This window comes from Phyllobates terribilis, unplaced genomic scaffold (genome assembly GCF_046119375.1).
Source record: "Phyllobates terribilis strain yellow unplaced genomic scaffold, ASM4611937v1 Scaffold_8__6_contigs__length_399053987, whole genome shotgun sequence".
In the NCBI taxonomy this organism is placed as follows: Eukaryota; Metazoa; Chordata; class Amphibia; order Anura; family Dendrobatidae; genus Phyllobates; species Phyllobates terribilis.
The window spans coordinates 178,123,491-178,143,452 of NW_027362768.1; the positions used below are offsets into that span (position 1 = coordinate 178,123,491).

Here is a 19,962-nt window from a genome sequence, read left to right on the forward strand (position 1 = left end):
CATCACCCTCCTTCACTAGTAACAAATTGTATGCCCCCCGGAGATAAATCTTAGAGAACCACTTGGCCCCCACTAACTGGTTAAACAAATCAGGAATTAACGGCAATGGGTAGGAATTGCGTACGGTAATCTTATTAATTTCACGAAAATCCAGACATGGACGTAAACCCCCGTCCTTTTTTTTTAACCAAGAAAAATCCAACTGCCACAGGCGACTTAAAAGGTCTAATGTGACCAGCAGCCAGGCTAGTCTGTATGTACTCCTCCAAGGCCTTTCTTTCAGGGATAGTCAGATTAAACAAGCGACTCTTGGGAAGAGTAGCTCCCGGAACAAACTCAATGGCGCAATCATAATCCCTATGAGGAGGTAAAACTTGCGACTCATCCTCTGAAAAAACCCTCCAAAAATCTTGAATAGGTACAGGTAATTCCCCTCTTTCCACAGCCGCAATGCGACCATTACAACATTTATCATGGCACTTCGGACTCCAAGACTTTATCATATTAGTAGACCAGTCCAGTAAAGGATTGTGCAGTTTTAACCAAGGCAATCCTAGAACGACCGGAGAGGGTAAATTATTAAATACAACCAAGTCCAAAATTTCTTGGTGAACTCCATTGATAGTGAGGGGAAATGCAGCAACCTTGTGAGTAATACATTTCAAGGGAGTGTTATCAATTGCAATCACAGAAATAGGTGATGACAAAGGTTTGGATTTCAATTTAAGTTTTTCCAAAAACCCTTTATGAATCACATTAAGTGTTGAACCTCAATCCACAAATACCTGAAATTCAATCAAATTTTCCTGCAAGGTAGTACTCCCTGAAAGAAATACTCCTGCAGAGCGTAAACAAGCTATACGGGCGTACCTGACCTTTTTTTTTTTTTTTCTTTACTTAAACGAAGCTCACAGTACTTAATCAAATGGTCAGCTTTACCACAATAAAGACACAATCCCTCGGCGAACCTCCGGTCTCTTTCATGAGAGGGGAGCGACTTCGCCCCAACCTCCATCGGTTCTCCGCCGTCTGAGCAGATTTTCTGGGGACTAGGACCTGGCATTACAGGAGTCTTTACCTCATTCTGCCTAGATCTCAGCCTCCTATCCACACGAACAGCTAATTGCATGGCATCCTGCAGAGTCTCAGGTGCGGGGAATGCAATTAGCAAATCCTTAACCCTTTCACTCAGACCAGCAAGAAATAGACATTTCAGAGCAGGATCATTCCATTTGACTTCTGAAGCCCACCTTCTAAAGTGTGTACAATAATTTTCAACATCACCTGATCCCTGATTCAAACGCCTGAGTTCTGCCTCAGCAGATGAGATTCGATCAGGATCGTCACATAATAGACCCATAGCAGAAAAAATTTCTTCTACAGACCTTAAGCATGGATCATTAGGTTGGAGAGAAAAGGCCCACCCCTGTGGCTCATTGTCAAAAGTGACATAATAAAACCAATGCGCTGTGATTCATTCCCAGAGGACCTTGGTCTCAAACGAAAATATAACAAACAAGCATTTTTAAAGGAAAAAAATCTTGCTGTTTACCATAAAAAAACATCAGGCTGTCCTACCATGGGTTCCACAAAATGCGCTCCAGAACAGCTACTCACGTGTTGCTGGAACTGCCACCTCCAGAGAGAATCCCTGCCAAAACTTGGACGGAAGCCATACTGATACCCGAATTTCTTTCCTTTTAGTTTTTTTTTTGGGGGGTTGGACTTACTGTTATGATCTGCATCAAGTACTAAGGAAAGAAAGCAGAAAGCTATCCCTACAGTGAGACTAAGCTGAATCCCTACGATGTAGCGGGCTGCGCGGGCTGCCTGTTCCTTGAGAACAGACCCGCCTTAGTCCTCGGCTAGTCTGAACGAAGACCTAAAGCATAAAGGGGAGGAGTTCCTAAAAGAACTAAGGACTGGAACAAAAATGTGACACCTCCTAAACAGAGAAGTTGTTGCAGAACACAAAAAGATAAACTGACAAAAAGGTACTAGAGGTCCCAGAAGGACCAAGTGAACTGACAGAGAAAGGCACAGAAGCACCTGGCTAGCAAAACAATCAAACAACACTGAAGTCCAGCACAGCCAAAAGGGCGGAGCTGGAATATAAAGGCAGATGGTCACGTGACCGCAAAACACAAGATGGAAAAAACAGGAGGGTTCTAACAGTACCCTCCAAAGGATCCTTCCCTGGTGCTGGGTTTTTTTCCGCAGCCATTGATGTTCTTCTCAAATCGGGCGTCATCGTTCCTGTTCCACCACGGGAGCGTTTCACAGGCTTCTATTCAAACCTCTTTGTGGTTCCAAAGGAGAACGGGTTCATTCGACCCATCTTGGATCTAAAGTTACTAAACAGAAGGGTTCGTCTTCACCATTTCAGAATGGAATCCCTTCGTTCAGTAATTGCTTCCATGGAGTTGCAAGAGTTCCTGTGCTCCATAGACATCCAAGATGCCTACCTTCACGTCCCTATTATTCCAGGGCACCAGAGGTACCTGCGCTTTGCTGTACATCAAAATCACTTTCAGTTCGGCCTTTCTACTGCTCCCAGATTCTTCACAATGATAATGGCAGCGGTGATGGCCCTTCTTCGAGGTCAGTGGCCAGGTAGATATTTCCTTGACATTCTCATCAAGGCTCCATCTTTCTCCCTCGCCCAGGAAAGTCTTTCCATCACTCTAGATACTGGCTCGGCTCGGCTCGGCTGGCTAGTCAACAGAAAGAAATCTGGTCTTGTTCCTTACCAGCGTCTCTTCTTCCTCTGCATTCTTTAGAACACCCTTCAGGCCAGAGTCTCCTTCCGAAGGAAAAAAGGACTGCCCTTCAGTGCGGGGTTCGCTTTCTTCAGGCCCCTCGACCTTCATCCCTCCACTCGGCTATGGCGGTTCTAGGGAGGATGGTGGTGTTGGAGGCAATTCCCTTCGCGCAGTTCTACACCAGGCCACTTCAACAAGCCATTCTTTCCCTGTGGAACAGATCTGTCCTCTCTGGACCGTCCAATTCGGATCTTGCACCAAGTCATGGTGTCCTTGACCCGGTGGCTGTCTCCCCCCCCCTCCTCTCACTTTTCAGGGTCGATCCTTTCTCCCAGTTCACCAGCAGGTGGTGACGACGGACGCCAGCCCCCTCGGCTGGAAAGCAGTGTTCCGCAACCTTAAGGTCCAGGGACGTTGGTCTCAGGAGGAGTCCCCCCTGTCGATCAACATCCTAGATATCAGGGCCATTCTCCTGTCCCTTCGTCACTGGCAGACCCTTCTCAGGGGCTTACCAGTCCGAATCCAGTCAGACAATGCCACGGCAGTGGCATATGTCAACCACCAGGGAGGGGCCAGGAGTCCCTTGGCATTAGCGGAGGTCTCCAAGATCCTGCTCTGGGGCAGAGAGCAGGGTTCCGGCAATATCTGCAGTGCATATGCCCAGCTTAGAGAACTAGGCCGCCGATTTTCTAAGTCGCCTCGCGGCGGGGGATTGGTCTCTACATCAGAATGCATTCCTTCAGATTTGTCTGAGGTGGGGCACTCCGGATGTGGATCTCAAGGCATCCCGATTGAACAGGAAGGTGAAGCAGTGTGTCTCCAGATATCGCGACCCCCCCCCCCCCCTCCTCACGGTGGGAGTCGACGCGCTGGCGATACCCTGGTCACAGTTCACTCTACCCTACCTGTTCCCACTCCTTCCCCTTATTCCATGATTGCTGAAGATCAAAGCAGAAGGAGTGCCGGTCATCCTGATTGCTCCGGATTGGCCTAGGAAGTCCTGGTACGCAGAGGTCGTCAACCTTCTCGCAGACACCCCTTGGAATCTTCCAGACAGGCCAGATCTACTTTTCCCAGGCCCCCATCTGTCACCGGAATTCTCAGTCACTTGATTTGGCTGTTGAAACCACGGTACTAAAAGCGTTGGGTTTTTCAGATCGAGTAGTTCAGATGATGATCTGGGTTCGAAAGCTTTCGTCGTCTCGAGAATACTACCAGACCTGGAAGGCCTTTTTCCGTTGTTGTGAGAGTAATCACACCGCGCCTATGACTTTCTCCCTTCCGTCTGTTTTGGCCTTTCTTCAAGCCAGGCTTGAAGCGGGTCTTGCTCTCAGTTCCTTGAAGGGCCAAGTCTCTGCGCTTTCTATTCTTTTCCAGAGAATCTTGGCTTCTCCCTCTCAAGTAAAGACCTTTCTTCAGGGAGTGGCTCATGCAGCCCCTCTGTTCCGGAAGCCAATCAATCCTTGGGATCTCAACCTGATCCTGGAGGCTCTTAGGAGTTCCCTCTTTGAACCTCTTCGAGAAGTGTCTCTGTCCCTTCTTTCTTGGAAGGTGGTCTTCCTTGTAGCAATTACTTCCATACGGCGCGTTTCAGAGCTGGTGGCTCTCTTGTCGATCCCCTTTTCTGATTCTCCACCAAGACAAGGTGGTCTTGAGACGGGTGCCTTCCTTTCTCCCCAAGGTGGTCTCCACCTTTCACCTCAATGAGGACATCGTACTCCCTTCCTTTTGTCTGACTCCGTCTCACCCTCTAACGTTCTTGGAATAGGTTGGACCTTGTCAGAGCAGTTCAGTTTTACCTGGCTATGACTGCTCCCTTCCGAAGGACTGATTCCCGCTTTGTTATCCCTGAGGGAGTGTGGAGAGGCCGGCCGGCTTCCAAGGGCTACAATTCCTCGCTGGATCCGGACGGCAATCCTTGAGGTGTACCAGAGTAATAACAGGATTCCTTTCCCCCGTATTAAGGCCCACTCTACCAGAGCGGTGGGCACCTTCTGGGTGGTTCATCATAGGGCATCCACACTACAGCTCTGCAAAGCGGCAACCTGGTACTCTATCACACGTTTGCGAAGTTTTACAGGGTTCATACCTACACTTCGGCAGATGCCATCCTAAGTAGGAGAATCCTGCAGTCGGCAGTGGCTAGTTCTCCGACCTGAATGGAGCCGTTTACTGCTGTTTCCCTCACCAGGGACTGCTTTGGGACATCCTATGGTTCCGGTGTCCCCCAATGAAGTGATGGAGAAAACAGGATTTTTGGTTACTCACCGTAAAATCTGTTTCTCAGAGCCTTCATTGGTGGAAACAGCACCCTCCCATTTTGACAGCTTTACTAATGGTTATTGTTATGTTACAGTTTGAATTTTTGTATTTCTCTCTGTTTAATGTTGCTTCTCCTACTGCTTGTACACTAACTGATTAACTTAATGCCCGCCGGTGGGGTGTACACTGCTGGAGAGCAGCTAACTTTTTCTGTGCATTAGTGTCAGCATCCTAGTGTCAGCAGCATACACCCATGGTTTCCTGTGTCCCCCAATAAAGGCTCCGAGAAAGGATTTTTGGTTACTCACTGTAAAATCTATCTTACCAATGCTGAGATCAGGGCTCTGTGGGTCTGTATCGTCACTTCCAGGACTCCTCATTCTTAATGACATTGGCTGGATGTTGACGGTCGTTATTTGGCTGCAGAATAAATTTTGAGCTAATCAGACGCCTCCTGATGGTATTATATGATGGATAAGTTTTCGTCTGGATTTCTCAGCACTGAGGACACCATTAATCCTGACCAAATCCCCCAACTCCAATTGCTGAAATACAGCCGCAAACTTACAGGACACTCAATTGTGGGTCACTGCTCCTGCAGACCCTCTTTATTGTGCCGCTGCTTCTCCTATAACTAAATATTTCACATTTTGCCTCCTCAGTCCAGAGCACCTGCTGACATTTTTCTGCACCCTGGTTCTTATGTTTTTGTGCATAGTCAAATCACTTGGCTTTGTCTGCAGGTTGAAGGTTTTTTGGCAACAGTTATTCGATAGACGCCTCTTCTGGCCGGACTTCTCTGAACAGTAGATGGGTGTAGCTGGTCTCACTGGTTTCTGCCAGTTCTGAACTGATGGTATTGCTGGACACCATGTCCGACAACAGTGTCTATGCTCCTCAGCATTGCTTCTTTCTTGGTGTCCTCAATGCTGAGAAATCCCGGCAGATACTTCATCGTATAATGCCATCAGGGAGGTGTCTGATTGGCTCCAAATTTATTCTGCAGACTGACAACAACCCCTAACATTCAGCCAATTTCATTAATAACAAAGAGTCCTGGAGGTGATGATCCGGTCCCACAGAGCCCTGATCTCACGTCATCCCGTCTGTCTGGAATCGCATGAAGAGACTGAAGGATCCGCACAAGCCTCATACACAGAAGATCTGGAGTCAGTTCTCCAAGATGTTTGGAACAACTTCCCTTTCAAAAACTATAACCAAGTGACCTTGAAGAGTTGATGAAGGTGGCGGGTGGTCACCAAATATTGATTGGATTTAGATTTCTCTTTTGTTCATTCACTTTGCATTTTTATTAATTAATAAAAACAAACTTAATTCTATTTTTGCAGCTTTTTTTTTTCTACACGTGCCTAAAACTGTTGCACTGTACAATGTGTGTACATACATACATACATATTATTTTATTATAATGTGTGGGTTTTTCTTTTTTGGAATGTTTGACACGATAGATCACAGGTCTCCTAACCCCAACTAACAGCCTCATCTGAAAGTGGCCTCTTTCTTTCTGTCTGTGTCTGCTTGGATAGATCTGAGTACAAGCACAATTAATCATACTAAATTACCGATCTCTGTTTCTCAGGCCCTTTATGAGTTGGTGAAATGTAATTTTGACACAGAAGAAGCTTTGAGAAGATTAAGGTTTAATGTGAAAGCAGCACGTGGTAAGCAGCCATTTCAGTACGAAGACCAAATTTGTCATATGGTATTTTATTGGTGTATAAATGACTTGTAATAAACATTGAAGTTATGTACTATGAATTGTATTTTTTTTTTTTTTTTTGCCATTTTTCCTCAGAAGAACTTTCTGTGTGGACGGAAGAAGAGTGTCGAAATTTTGAGCAAGGTCTTAAAGCCTACGGGAAAGATTTTCATTTGATACAAGCAAACAAGGTAATAACACTGCTGACATTTTGGATTGCTGCTGGTGCAACGGCGATCCCATCATCACCTTTGTAATAGGAGTACACTTCTATATAATTTGGAGCGTAAAATATTGACCAATATACAAATATTCCAGAAATAACAGGCAAACTACTCTGCATGTGGTAATCCCATTGAAGAACATTGCAGATGTTTTCTCCTTTCGAATGGCTCATAATGAACATTTAACTTTGGTGTTAGCATCATAGTTAAAGCGGGACTGGTGTTTGCTTCTTCATGTCTACAATACTATGTCATTTCTTAGCACAGAGTTCTTGTTCTCTACCCTTTTATGAACAGCGTTCAGACTGGTGGTAGAAAAGCAGAACATGAAACTTGTAAACTACATCCCAAAACGCATAGAGATAAGGAAAGGAGTAAAAGGCGCAGTTTACACATAGCGAACTTGTTACAGAAAATTGCTACAGGAAATTCGCACCAAATTTGGTGCTGATTTCCCTGCTGAAAAGAGAGAATCCCTTTCAGTTTCTGTAGACTCTGACCTCCTGCAACAATGACTTGTCCTGTGTCACAGCTGCAGCCTGTCATTGAAAGCAGCGGTCACTTGGGACGAGACTTCATCGTAGGAGGCTGGGATACACAGGGACTGGTGGGCAACCACTCATGATGGCCACGTAAACCCCCAATGAAAGGGTAACATGTCGTTTTCTTTGGTTAAAGAGTAACCGTCATTTTAATTACAGAAATCAATAGTACACGTGAAAATAAGAAACTTTTGCAGTATATCTTAGTTGGCCACTTTTTCCCTTCTGGATCATTCTAAAAAGTTCTTAATTCACAGGTAAAATATGTCGTCTTTGAATAAAGTTTTCCCCATTACTGAGACAGGAGATGACAGTTGGTGCTCATAAAGTTCTATGTTCTGTGTCAGCCTCTAGCTCCTCCCTCCTCCATAGAGTTTTAAAAGCACCAACTGTCACCTCCCATCTCCGTAATGGGAAAATTTGTACCCATGAATTGAGAATTTTGCGAATGATCAGTTCAAGAGAGAGAAGCGTATTTCTTCTGATTAAGATATATTACAAAGTTTCTTATTTTCACGTGTCCGATTTTGATTTATGAAATCAAAAATGAAAACGATTACATTATAACTTTTGTGACATGTTTAAAAACCCCGGACAATTCAACAATAGGAGTCCTTATTACATGCAGATATTTTTTAGATGAGACTATTGAAAGTCTGCTGATGTCGTAAAATGCTGCAGATTTTCCACCCAACAAAAAGCCATGTGAAAAATCTGCGGCATTTCTGCTATGTGTGAACGTAGTCTTATACTCAGCTGGAGATGTTCATTTATCGCTTAGGTGAGAACGCGATCGGTTGGGGAATGTGTGGCTTTTTACTACATGTGGAAGAAGTCGGAGCGGTACGACTTTTTCGCTCAACAGACAAGATTCGGCAAAAAAAAATACAATCTGCACCCTGGTGTAACGTGAGTATCCTGGTTAAACAGTTTAATTTCTGTGTAAGTTTACGGTGGGGAAAAGTAATGACTACTTTTTTTTTCTTCTTTCAGGGATTATATGGACCGGCTTCTAGATGAGAGTGAAAGTGCCGCATCTAGCCGAGCTCCGTCCCCACCACCTACTACCTCTAACAGTAGCACCAGCCAGTCTGAGAAGGACGATGGCACGGCGTCCAACACTAACCAGAATGGTAAAGAATCCGTGTTTTATTTACAGATGTTAAGCATATCCCAAAATACCCTGATGGACCCCACTGACTGATAATGGGGGTCCACCAGGCAACGAGTAAAGACTTAAGAACTCAACTAGTCTTCCTCCAATTTAGACCAACTTTAAGTATATTTGGAAGCAAACTGATGTAGCGATCGCCATAGCAAAAAATTAAAACCTAGTGTCATTACCCTTCTCAGAATGGAACCAATTGGTTCTACACTTTCTGAAGTTTCTTTCCTGCCTTGTTAACAGTACATGGAGAGGAGAAGCTCTTCACAGGTTTATTCTATATCGGGAGGGATAGACACCACTAAAGCTAGGACCCCCCCCTCACTTTATTGTACTTGTAGCATCCACATGGTCACCCTTTTTGGTGAGTTCTTGGTCCAGTTCCTTGACTTTGCCCTTCCCATATACTGTGCCCCTAAAGGAACAATTTTTTAATTTTTGGATTAGTGTGGTCTCTAATTTTGGCTTGTGAATTTCCCAGGGGTTGCTGTTAATGGTCCTTCTGAAGTCTCCACTTATAAAGATGATGCCACCGCCGGAGTTGTTCACCTAAACGGCCCCAGCACCGGAGAACAGTCTTCAAACGACACGGACACCAATGGCTACAACCGCGACACTTTATCCAGCGATTCCAAATTCAGCCACAGCCGCGATAACGAGCTGGACGACACCAATGAACGATCCGCAAAGAGACGACGGATCGACAGCCCCGAAAAAGACAGTCCTGGCTCGTCGGAAATTTCTCAGGAAATATATTCACAAGGAGAGATTTAAAGAAACGTTCCTTTCCCTCCGGCCAGCAACGATTGAGACATTACTATTATTATTATTTTTTTTTTTAAGTATGTTTCAAGGCATCTTGAAATTTCAGGGTTCAACTGGTTATTTAACAAGTTCTGTTTTAATGTATATTTTTATTGTTTCATAAACCATCACCCCCTTCCCCAAAAACAAACATTTCAGCTTCAACATCCTTGGGATTTTTTTTTTTATTTTTGAGAAATGATGGAAGGACCTTCAGAATGTATCGTTATTATACCACAACATGTGTGTGAATGGTTGCTGGTAATGTAGGATTTACATTTTCTGCAATTTTTTTTTTTTTATCTTGTCAGATTTGAAATTGCTAAGAAAGTTGGACTCCGAATGTCGTAGGCACCAATTTTATAGGTAGAAGTTAAGAGTAAACCAAATAAGGTTTGTGTATGTAAATTATTGACATCAATGATGTCTTTTTCTATTTCTATCTGGGCTGAAAAAAAAAAAAAAAAAAGATACATGGTGTATTTTTCCAGATTTCTTCGTAGCCTTTGAGAGATTTTTACAGTAACTATGTTTTGGATGAACTGTCCTTTCTTAAACAAAGCTTGTATAATTTTCTTAACTTGTACAGTTGATAAACTTTTATTATGAGAAATGAATATTCTGGGAAATGTATGTTTTGCTTGTTTTTGCCTTTTTTTTTTATTTTTTTTTATTATCTCTTGCAAAAGAAAGGTCTCCGTTTGATCCTTCTCACCGTCAATGTGGTTTTTTGTTTTGCTGAAACGATCATGTTGCAGGTTAATCATGAAATCGGCTAATTTTCCCTGTGTAATGCGATTTGTTTATCCTCATTACTCCCGATGTGAGTTGCCTTATGTAGGGCAAACTAAAATCATTCACATGTACGTATGCAAATTTACTGAAACTTGGAAGCATTAAAGGGGTTGTCTACTACTTTATATTGATGACCTATCCTCTAGATAGGACATCAATATCAGACTGGTGGGGGTCCAAGACCAGGATGGATGTAAATACATTGAATGGAGATGGCTGTACATCTCCATTCAAAGTGTAGCAACCACTGCCGGGTACTGCAGAACGGCACCTCTTCATTGGGTACACCTACCGATCAGATATTGATGACTAGACAACCCCTTTAAAAATCCACTTGACATTCATTTACCTTTACCCCATCCTGGCTGCTACCTAATCTGCACATACATTCCCTTTAAGTAGAAGAAAGAAAATGTTATCACATTTTTTTATTTTTATTAATATTTAAATAAACATATATTTAAAAAAAAATCACTGAATTTTATTTATTTTTTAACTATCACTCATTGGGGCTGCCATTTTTTATCTGCTGCTGTGTAAGTGTCAGAGCACGACACTTACCGCCAATAGGGCAGCTCCCCCCCATCCTAAGCCATAGGAGACTGCGGTCAAACACCGACCGTATCTCCCATACGGTGGCCGTATCAGCTGCAAACATCCCCCAACATGACTGCAACTGTCCCTCTATACAATGTAGAGGGAAGATTGTTTTATTGCAAACGGAAAAGTTCATGAGTTCTGCAACTTTACATAAATACATGTGAAAGTTAAAAAAAAAACTTCTTTTGTTTTTTTTTTCTTGTGTGGCATATAGGGGCGTATTCTATAAAGTTGGTTCCAATGAAACAGAACGCAGACATTAAATTATTTTTCCCACTTCTACAACAGTCTATTTGCACTATGAGCCGGAGGCGCTAATGATCAGTGGCCCCGGACTATGGTCATGTAAATTTCTGCCATGTGATTCTTAATTGTCCTGTATTTGCCAATCCACAGAAGAGACATTCAGCGTGACCTCACGATACCGAGAAAGTTTTGGTGTGAAACCATTTTCTAGAACGCGGCCCGTGCAATAATCATGTTCTGGCATTGTAACTACATTTGCATGATGTTTATAGCAGAACTTATTAAGTGTAGTATCTTTCACACTTTTTCCTTCTGGAATCAAATGTTAATCATTTGTAGATTGTGTTCACACGTGTACATCATGGATCATAATTACTTTCACTGCATAATTATACGGCATCTGTCGCTCTACGACTTTCCGAATGGTTTTTCATCAGCAAATCCTCGTATAGTACAAGTCTGGGACGTTTCATATTTGCCTAAATCCACAAACCCTTTTGGTCAGACCTTGCAGCCCTCTGGCGCCCCCTTATCCTGCTGGTCAAACACTGTATTGACCGAGGATAAGCACCAGGGCACAGCTGCTCTAATTTATGTTGACTATTGTGGCACGTGATGTGACAGGACGTATGTATACCACCAGTTCCTTCCAGGAACGTGTATATATACCTCCATCCAGCCACCCTCAACCACAATATCACAAATACTGGTATACTGCCACCACCGATCTCTTAACAAGGTGGATCGGGTACCTGTTAGGTAACGTGAATTAGCGGGTGAGGAACGGGTTTGCTCGACATAGGACAAGAAGAACAAAGCTGGTAAATAATAATGATTTACTCCCGAAAGTGGGCAGTGTTTACAAAAGATATACAAGATATTATAAAAGACAATTTACATATATGCATAAAACAGTTATTAAAATAAAAGGGAAAAGTAATAGCAAAACCTGCGCCACGAGGTGATGGTCTCAGATTCTGTGGGGGGACAGCTCCCAGGAAATTAAATGTGATTCTTCCACACAGCGAGGAGTGCATGCATCTGACGTCCTGGGTAAGAATGAAGTAAAATGGCCGTTCTGGTTTTTAGTAAGGGGCCAAAACTCTAGGAGACACCCATGTTGTTTACCTCACATGGGGGCTCGGTTTTGTGAACCCACCCAGCTGCATAAGACATAAAAATCCTTCAGATTTCATATCTTGGTATGGGGGTGTCCCACATCCAAGATGGAGACATCATGTTTGCGGTCACCAATATTCATGAAGATGGATATCAAATAGAGATATCATATGACGCTCAGAACCCATTTCCCAGGTTCCTGGTGGTCTTCCAGCCATGAAAACCACACCATCACAATTGGAAAAAGGTGAGCATCTCAAAAATGTGGTCCCTAGGTTTGTGACAGTCATAGGCATTATTAAAATCAACATTAAAGGTTTGTACAGTTAGACAATAGGATTTTGGAGGGAAAATCCAGGGTATACCAGTATGCTTGCTGACGTTTTATGGCGGTAATAAAAATTCCTTGTTAGAGGGGAAAGCAGGAGTGAGTTCGATGTAGCCTCTTCCAAATGAGCAGAGGGTGGAGATTTAAGACATCTCTCATTTTTAAAACTAGGACAAAAATACATTTTGCCTGACACCTCCCCCTTTTTGGACTGCGCTATGGAGGTAGGACCTTCTGGTACTCCTCCAGGCGTATCTCTGGAGGCTCCCCTCGCCGGGACAACCCATCGGCATTGCCATGCTCGCTGCCTTTGCGGTGTTGAACGGTAAAGTCGTACTGCTGGAGGGTGAGGCTCCGGCGCAACAACCTTCCATTGGCACCGGTCATGGTGTGTTGCCAACTCGGGGTTGTGGTCAGTCACGACAGTGAAGGGGCGCCTGTACAAGTAAGGCTGTAAGCGGTGCCGGGCCCATACAATGGCCAGGCACTCCTCCTCTATGGTGGAATAGGCCACTTCCCTCGGCAGCAGTTTCCGACTTAGGTACAACACGGGGTGTTCTTGGTTCCCAGAGTCGACCTGGCTGAGTACAGCACCGAGGCCAAACTCACTTGCGTCGGTCTGTACGAAGAGTGCCCGTGTGTCGTCGACCGCCTTTAGCACAGGAGAGCTGCTCAGGGCAGTCTTCAAAGCCCTAAAGGCCACCTCGCATTCATCTGTCCCTTTGACTGAATGGGGTAGGCTCCTCCTGGTGAGGTCTGTCAAGGGCTTCGCAAGGCTACTATAGTCTTGTACAAAGCGTCTATAGTACCCTGCGGTGCCCAAGGAGGACTGCACCTGCTTCTTGGTCCTAGGGGTGGGCCAGGACACGATAGCATCCACCTTCCCAGGCTCTGGCTTCAGAGTACCCCCACCTACCCGGTGCCCCAGGTAGTGGACCTCGTTCATGCCCATCTGGCACTTTCCTGGCTTGATGGTCAAGCCCGCCTCGTGAATGCACCCGAGCACCTGCTGCAGATGCTCGAGGTGATCCTCCCAGGTGGGACTGAAGACGGCAATGTCATCCAGGTACGCCACTGCGTACCTCTCCAGTCCCTGGAGCAGGTGGTTGACCATTCGCTGGAAAGTGGCAGGGGCATTTTTCATGCCAAAAGGCATGACCGTGGATTCATACAATCCTGGGTCCCGGGGCTCAAGGGAATCTGCCAATATCCCCGACATAGATCCATAATGGAGAGATAGCTCGCGCTGGCTAACCGCTCCAGCAGCTCCTCAATGCGTGGCATTGGTTGTGCGGCAGAAGCTGTGATAGCGTTGAGCCCCCTGTAGTCCACACAGAACCGGGTGGTCCGGTCCTTCTTTGGCACCAGGACTACAGGCGAGGCCCACGCGCTCCTGGACCGCTTAATCACCCCCAGCATCTCCTCGACCTCCTGGCGCATGACATGCTGCACCTCGTCGGAGATTCGATAGGCTGTCCGCCGGAGTGGGGCATAATTCCCGGTGTCCACTTCATGGACCGCCACTTCAGTCCTGCCAGGCAGGTTGGTGAACACTGCTTGGAAGGGTTTCAGCACTGCTCGCATCTGCGACCTCTGGTCTGCAGATAGCAAGGTGCTTATCTCTACATCCTCTAGGGACGCGCTGGCCTTCGCTTGGGCCAGCATGTCCAAGAGGGGGTCGTCCTCCCCATCCTCGGGCAGGCTGCAGACCGGTAGGACGCAGGCTCCACGTTCTTGATGAGCCTTCATCATATTAACGTGAAAAGCCTTCCGCCTACCCCGCGCGTGGTCAAGAGTGATCACGTAGGTGACCGGGTTGAGCTGTTGGTGAATGACGTACGGGCCTTCCCAGGCCGCCTGAAGCTTGTCCTTTGGTACGGGGACCAGCACCACATCTTCTGACCCACCTGGTAGGTCCGCTCTCGGGCGTTCTGGTCGTACCAATGCTTCTGGTCAGCCTGGGCTTGCGCCATATTGTCATGTACCAACTGCGTCAAGGTCTGCATCTTGTCACGGAAGCGCATGACATACTCCACGATGGAAACTCCTGGGGAGCTCGGCTCTTCCCAGAATTCCCTTATCAAACCAAGGGGTCCTCGGACACGCCTGCCATACAGGAGCTCAAAGGGGGAGAACCCCGTCGAGGCCTGTGGAACCTCTCTGTAAGCAAAGAACAGGTGTGGGAGGTAACGCTCCCAGTCGCGTCCCTGGGTCTCTACCAGCATTTTTAACATCTGTTTGAGGGTACCGTTGAATCGCTCACACAAACCATTGGTTTGGGGATGATACGCGCTCGATACCAGATGCTGCACCTGCATTTTCTTACATAGGGCCTCCATTAAGGGAGACATGAACTGGGTCCCCTGGTCGGTAAGCATCTCCCTGGGAAAGCCTACTTGCGAAAAGATGGCCAAGAGGGCGTCCGCCACCTTATCCGCCCTAATTGAGGACAGGGCTACTGCCTCCGGATACCAGGTAGCATAGTCTACCACGGTAAGGATGAAACGTTTTCCAGAGCTGCTGGGTATGGCCAGTGGTCCCACAATGTCCACAGCAATACTCTGGAAAGGCTCCTCTATCACTGCCAAAGAGATCAGGGGGGCTTTGGGAGCCGCCCCTGACTTTCCCACTTTTTGACATGTGGTACAGGAGCGACAGTAGTTCAACACATCCGTCCCCATTTTGGGCCAATAAAAGTGGTGAGACAGCCGGGCCTTGGTTTTGCTGACCCCCAAGTGTCCAGCGAGTGGAATCTCATGGGCGATCCGCAACAACTCATCCCTGAATTGGTAGGGGACGACCAGCTGTCTTTCCCTCAGCCATTCCTGTTGGGGGGTACAGGGAACTGTCTCCCGGTACAACCTCCCTTGGTCCCAGAATACCCTCTCCTTATCCGACTCGGAGGTGGGTTTCTCAGCGAGGCTCCTTAACGTCTCCAGGCTAGCATCTGAGTGCAGAGCTGCCTGAAACTCCTGGCTGGAGGAAGCCAGAAGTGAGGTTAAGGCTACATCCTCACTGGGATCGGCTCTGGGTCCATACCTGATTCTGTTATTCCTCTGTCCGAGGAGGGTCCAGAAGGCAGGGCGTTACTTGCGTTCTGGGCACTCTGACTGCGGGTAACAGCGGCTATACAGGCCGTCTCCCCGGGGAATAACACCGTCCCATTAGCCTGCGCGGCTATGAGTACTACTTCCCCATCCTCCTCTATTACCTCAGGCATAGTGCTACGTATGGGGCAGCTACCATCAGCCAGGTCACCATCTGTTGTGACACTGGTCACTGGCACAGCACCACCTGCTTCATGGTCCCCGTGCCTCTCCCCATTACCCTTAGCACTGACACTTGCTCCTGCTAGGGGATCCTCAGCAATATCACCCCGCAGCGTGACATGGCAGAGTTCTCCTGCACCTTCCAGTACATCAATCATCATCATCATCATCATCATGTAAAAGCATTGACATTCACATTATCAGCATTAACCTTACCAACCGTATCAGATCGGGGAGAGGTGTCAGGGACATAACAAGCAAACATCCTCCCCAAATCAGTTCCCAACAAAACATTTGCAGGTAGGTTTTCGGATACTCCCACTTCCTTCACCCCAATCAATAAAAACTGGGGCCATGGGCAAGGGGCATCGGACGCCCCCAATCCCGGTGACAGTCAGGGTCTTTCCCGGAATAAGCTCTTCAGCGGACACCAGTTCGGGTAGGATGAGGGTTCGTTCGGCCCCAGTGTCCTTGAGGCCTACAGTGACAGTGTTCCCCACCATGACAGACTGCAAGTTTTCACAGGCCCTCCCAACCGGCCCACCCACCAAAAGAACTGATGCATTAGGCCCTGGGGCCTTGGGAGGGGGGGGGGGGGTTCTTCCTCTGCTTCTCTGGGCAAGTGGCGCTGAGATGACCAGTCTGGTTGCAGAAATAACACCTGCGGGCATCAGATGCAGGCCGGGCATTGGTAACGGGAAAAAGGCCTCCGGACGGTCAGCTGGCAGGGGCAGGGACGGTGGTTGATTGCTTACCCCCTTTCCAGCTGGCGACGACCGGCTTCCACACCTCTGGTCTCCGGTTGGCCTCGTAGGTGTCTGCGATCTGCTCTGCTTTATTGGCATCTGGTGGCTCCCGATCCATCACGAATTGCCGTACCTCACTCGGACACAGATGCAGGAACTGGTCATTCACCATCAGATCCTTTAGCTGTTCAAAGGTGGTCGCTGACAGTCCTTGGATCCACTGCTCATAGTTGGTTCTGAGCCCATGCACCACATCGCTGTAACTGTCGTGTGGTCCGTGTTGGAGGTTCCGGAACTTTTTATGGTACACCTCAGGAGTCAGTTGGAACCTCTGGATTAGGGCCTGCTTAATGGCATCATAGTTCCCATTGAGGCTCGGAGGAAGAGCCACAAACACATCCAGAGCTTTGCCTCGCAGCCCTGCAGTTAAATATCGCGCCCACTTTTCCTCAGGCAGCTGGTATTGTCTGCAAGTCTTTTCAAAACCCCTCAGAAAGGTGTCGAGGTCGCAGTCCTTTTCCATCACAGGAAAATGCTCTGGACGGGGCTTAAACAGGGTCGCATTGTTGGTCTCACCGTTCCGTGAGGTGGATGCTGGGATCCCGAGTTGGGCCATCTGCAGTTCATGGGCCCTCTGAGCTTGGGCCTCTGCTCGCCGCTCGGCTGCCTCTCGCTGCGCTCTCTCGGCCTCCTGGTGCTTCTGAATTACTTTCAGCCGTCCTTCATGATCCTCTGCAGGAAGTTGCTGTAGAGCCATCTGCAGATAGGGGTCCAGGCTGCCCTGGTCGCTGACGCGGCGTGCGTCTACAGGTGGGACCCCTGCAGCAGTACTGTCCATATCTCGGCTGACCCCTGGCCCTGCTGAGGTCTGGAGACGGGCTTGCTCGGCCTCCAGTTGCGCCAGTGCAGCAGCCATTTGTTCTTTGTTTTTGCCGGGGGGTCAATTCCTTTGGTTACACATATTCCAATAAGAGTGTCCTTTTTCTGCTGGCTGTACCAGAGCTCCCCAACTAGGACCATGATCACCAAAATAAAAATAGAAAAGAAAAAACGAAGGGTAGGGGTAACTGCTACACATACAGTATTGTCTCAGATCTAATAAAGACTGAGTTCGATCTTCAAAACTTTTGTGCAGGGTCCAGGTAAGAACCGTGGAAGTTTTTAGTGAGAGGAATGATTGCGCAAACCAGTTCACTAATGTCCTATGATCCCACCGCTTGCCACCAATTGTCACGAAAACACACTTGGTCAGACCTTGCAGCCCTCTGGCGCCCCCTTACCCTGCTGGTCAAACACTGTATTGACCGAGGATAAGCACCAGGGCGCAGCTGCTCTAATTTATGTAGACTATTGTGGCACGTGATGTGACAGGACGTATATATACCACCAGTTCCTTCCAGGAACATATACAGTACAGACCAAAAGTTTGGACACACCTTCTTATTTAAAGATTTTTCTGTATTTTCATGACTATGAAAATTGTACATTCACACTGAAGGCATCAAAACTATGAATTAACACATGTGGAATTATATAGTTAACAAAAAAGTGTGAAACAACTGAAAATATGTCATATTCTAGGTTCTTCAAAGTAGCCACCTTTTGCTTTGATGACTGATTTGCACACTCTTGGCATTCTCTTGATGAGCTTCAAGAGGTAGTCACCGGAAATGGTTTTCACTTCACAGGTGTGTCCTGTCAGGTTTAATAAGTGGGATTTCTTGCCTTATTAATGGGGTTGGGACCATCAGTTGTGTTGTGCAGAAGTCTGGTGGATACACAGCTGATAGTCCTACTGAATAGACTGTTAGAATTTGTATTATGGCAAGAAAAAAGCAGCCAAGTAAAGAAAAACGAGTGGCCATCATTACTTTAAGAAATGAAGGTCAGTCAGTCTGAAAAATTGCGCAAACTTTGAAAGTGTCCCTAAGTGCAGTTGCAAAAACCATCAAGTGCTACAAACTGGCTCCCATGAGGACCGCCCCAGGAAAGGAAGACCAAGAGTCACCTCTGCTTCTGAGGATAAGTTTATCCGAGTCACCAGCCTCAGAAATCGCAGGTTAACAGCAGCTCAGATTAGAGACCAGGTCAATGCCACACAGAGTTCTAACAGCAGACACATCTCTACAACAACTGTTAAGAGGAGACTTTGTGCAGCAGGCCTTCATGGTAAAATAGCTGCTAGGAAACCACTGCTAAGGACAGGCAACAAGCAGAAGAGACTAGTTTGGGCTAAAGAACACAAGGAATGGACATTAGACCAGTGGAAATCTGTGCTTTGGTCTGATGAGTCCAAATTTGAGATCTTTGGTTCCAACCACCGTGTCTTTGTGCGACGCAGTAAAGGTGAACGGATGGACTCTACATGCCTGGTTCCCACCGTGAAGCATGGAGGAGGAGGTGTGATGGTGTGGGGGTGCTTTGCTGGTGACACTGTTGGGGATTTATTCAAAATTGAAGGCATACTGAACCAGCATGGCTACCACAGCATCTTGCAGCGGCATGCTATTCCTTCCGGTTTGCGTTTAGTTGGACCATCATTTATTTTTCAACAGGACAATGACCCCAAACACACCTCCAGGCTGTGTAAGGGCTATTTGACCAAGACGGAGAGTGATGGGGTGCTACGCCAGATGACCTGGCCTCCACCGTCACCAGACCTGAACCCAATCGAGATGGTTTGGGGTGAGCTGGACCGCAGAGTAAAGGCAAAAGGGCCAACAAGTGCTAAGCATCTCTGGGAGCTCCTTCAAGATTGTTGGAAGACCATTTCCGGTGACTACCTCTTGAAGCTCATCAAGAAAATGCCAAGAGTGTGCAAAGCAGTCATCAATGCAAAAGGTGGCTACTTTGAAGAACCTAGAATATAAGACATATTTTCAGTTGTTTCACACTGAAGGCATCAAAACTATGAATTAACACATGTGGAATTATATACTTAACAAAAAAGTGTGAATGTACAATTTTCAAAATTATGAAAATACAGAAAAATCTTTAAATGAGAAGGTGTGTCCAAACTTTTGGTCTGTACTGTATATACCTCCATCCAGACACCCTCAACCACAATATCACATAAATACTGGTATACTGCCACCACCGATCTCTTAACAAGGTGGATCGGGTACCTGTTAGGTAACGTGAATTAGCGGGTGAGGAACGGGTTTGCTCGACATAGGACAAGAAGAACAAAGCTGGTAAATAATAATGATTTACTCCCGAAAGTGGGCAGTGTTTACAAAAGATATACAAGATATTATAAAAGACAATTTACATATATGCATAAAACAGTTATTAAAATAAAAGGGAAAAGTAATAGCAAAACCTGTGCCACGAGGTGATGGTCTCAGATTCTGTGGGGGGACAGCTCCCAGGAAATTAAA

The 19,962-nt window shown here is 46.5% G+C and overlaps 1 protein-coding gene across 4 annotated transcripts in view; it reads left to right on the plus strand.

Moving 5' to 3' along the window:
* Positions 1–10,745, plus strand: part of MIER1 (MIER1 transcriptional regulator) — a 60,061-nt gene extending 49,316 nt beyond the window's left edge. For 3 of the 4 annotated variants that reach the window (XM_073643853.1, XM_073643851.1, XM_073643855.1), the window contains 5 exons: positions 6,625–6,706; positions 6,841–6,935; positions 8,292–8,419; positions 8,504–8,643; positions 9,157–10,745. In XM_073643853.1, the coding sequence (XP_073499954.1) occupies positions 6,625–6,706; positions 6,841–6,935; positions 8,292–8,419; positions 8,504–8,643; positions 9,157–9,449 (738 nt within the window). In that variant the 3' untranslated portion in view covers positions 9,450–10,745. The remainder of the gene's footprint in view (positions 1–6,624; positions 6,707–6,840; positions 6,936–8,291; positions 8,420–8,503; positions 8,644–9,156) is intronic. The other variant, XM_073643852.1, reaches the window with a different exon arrangement.
* Positions 10,746–19,962: the final 9,217 nt, after the last annotated feature.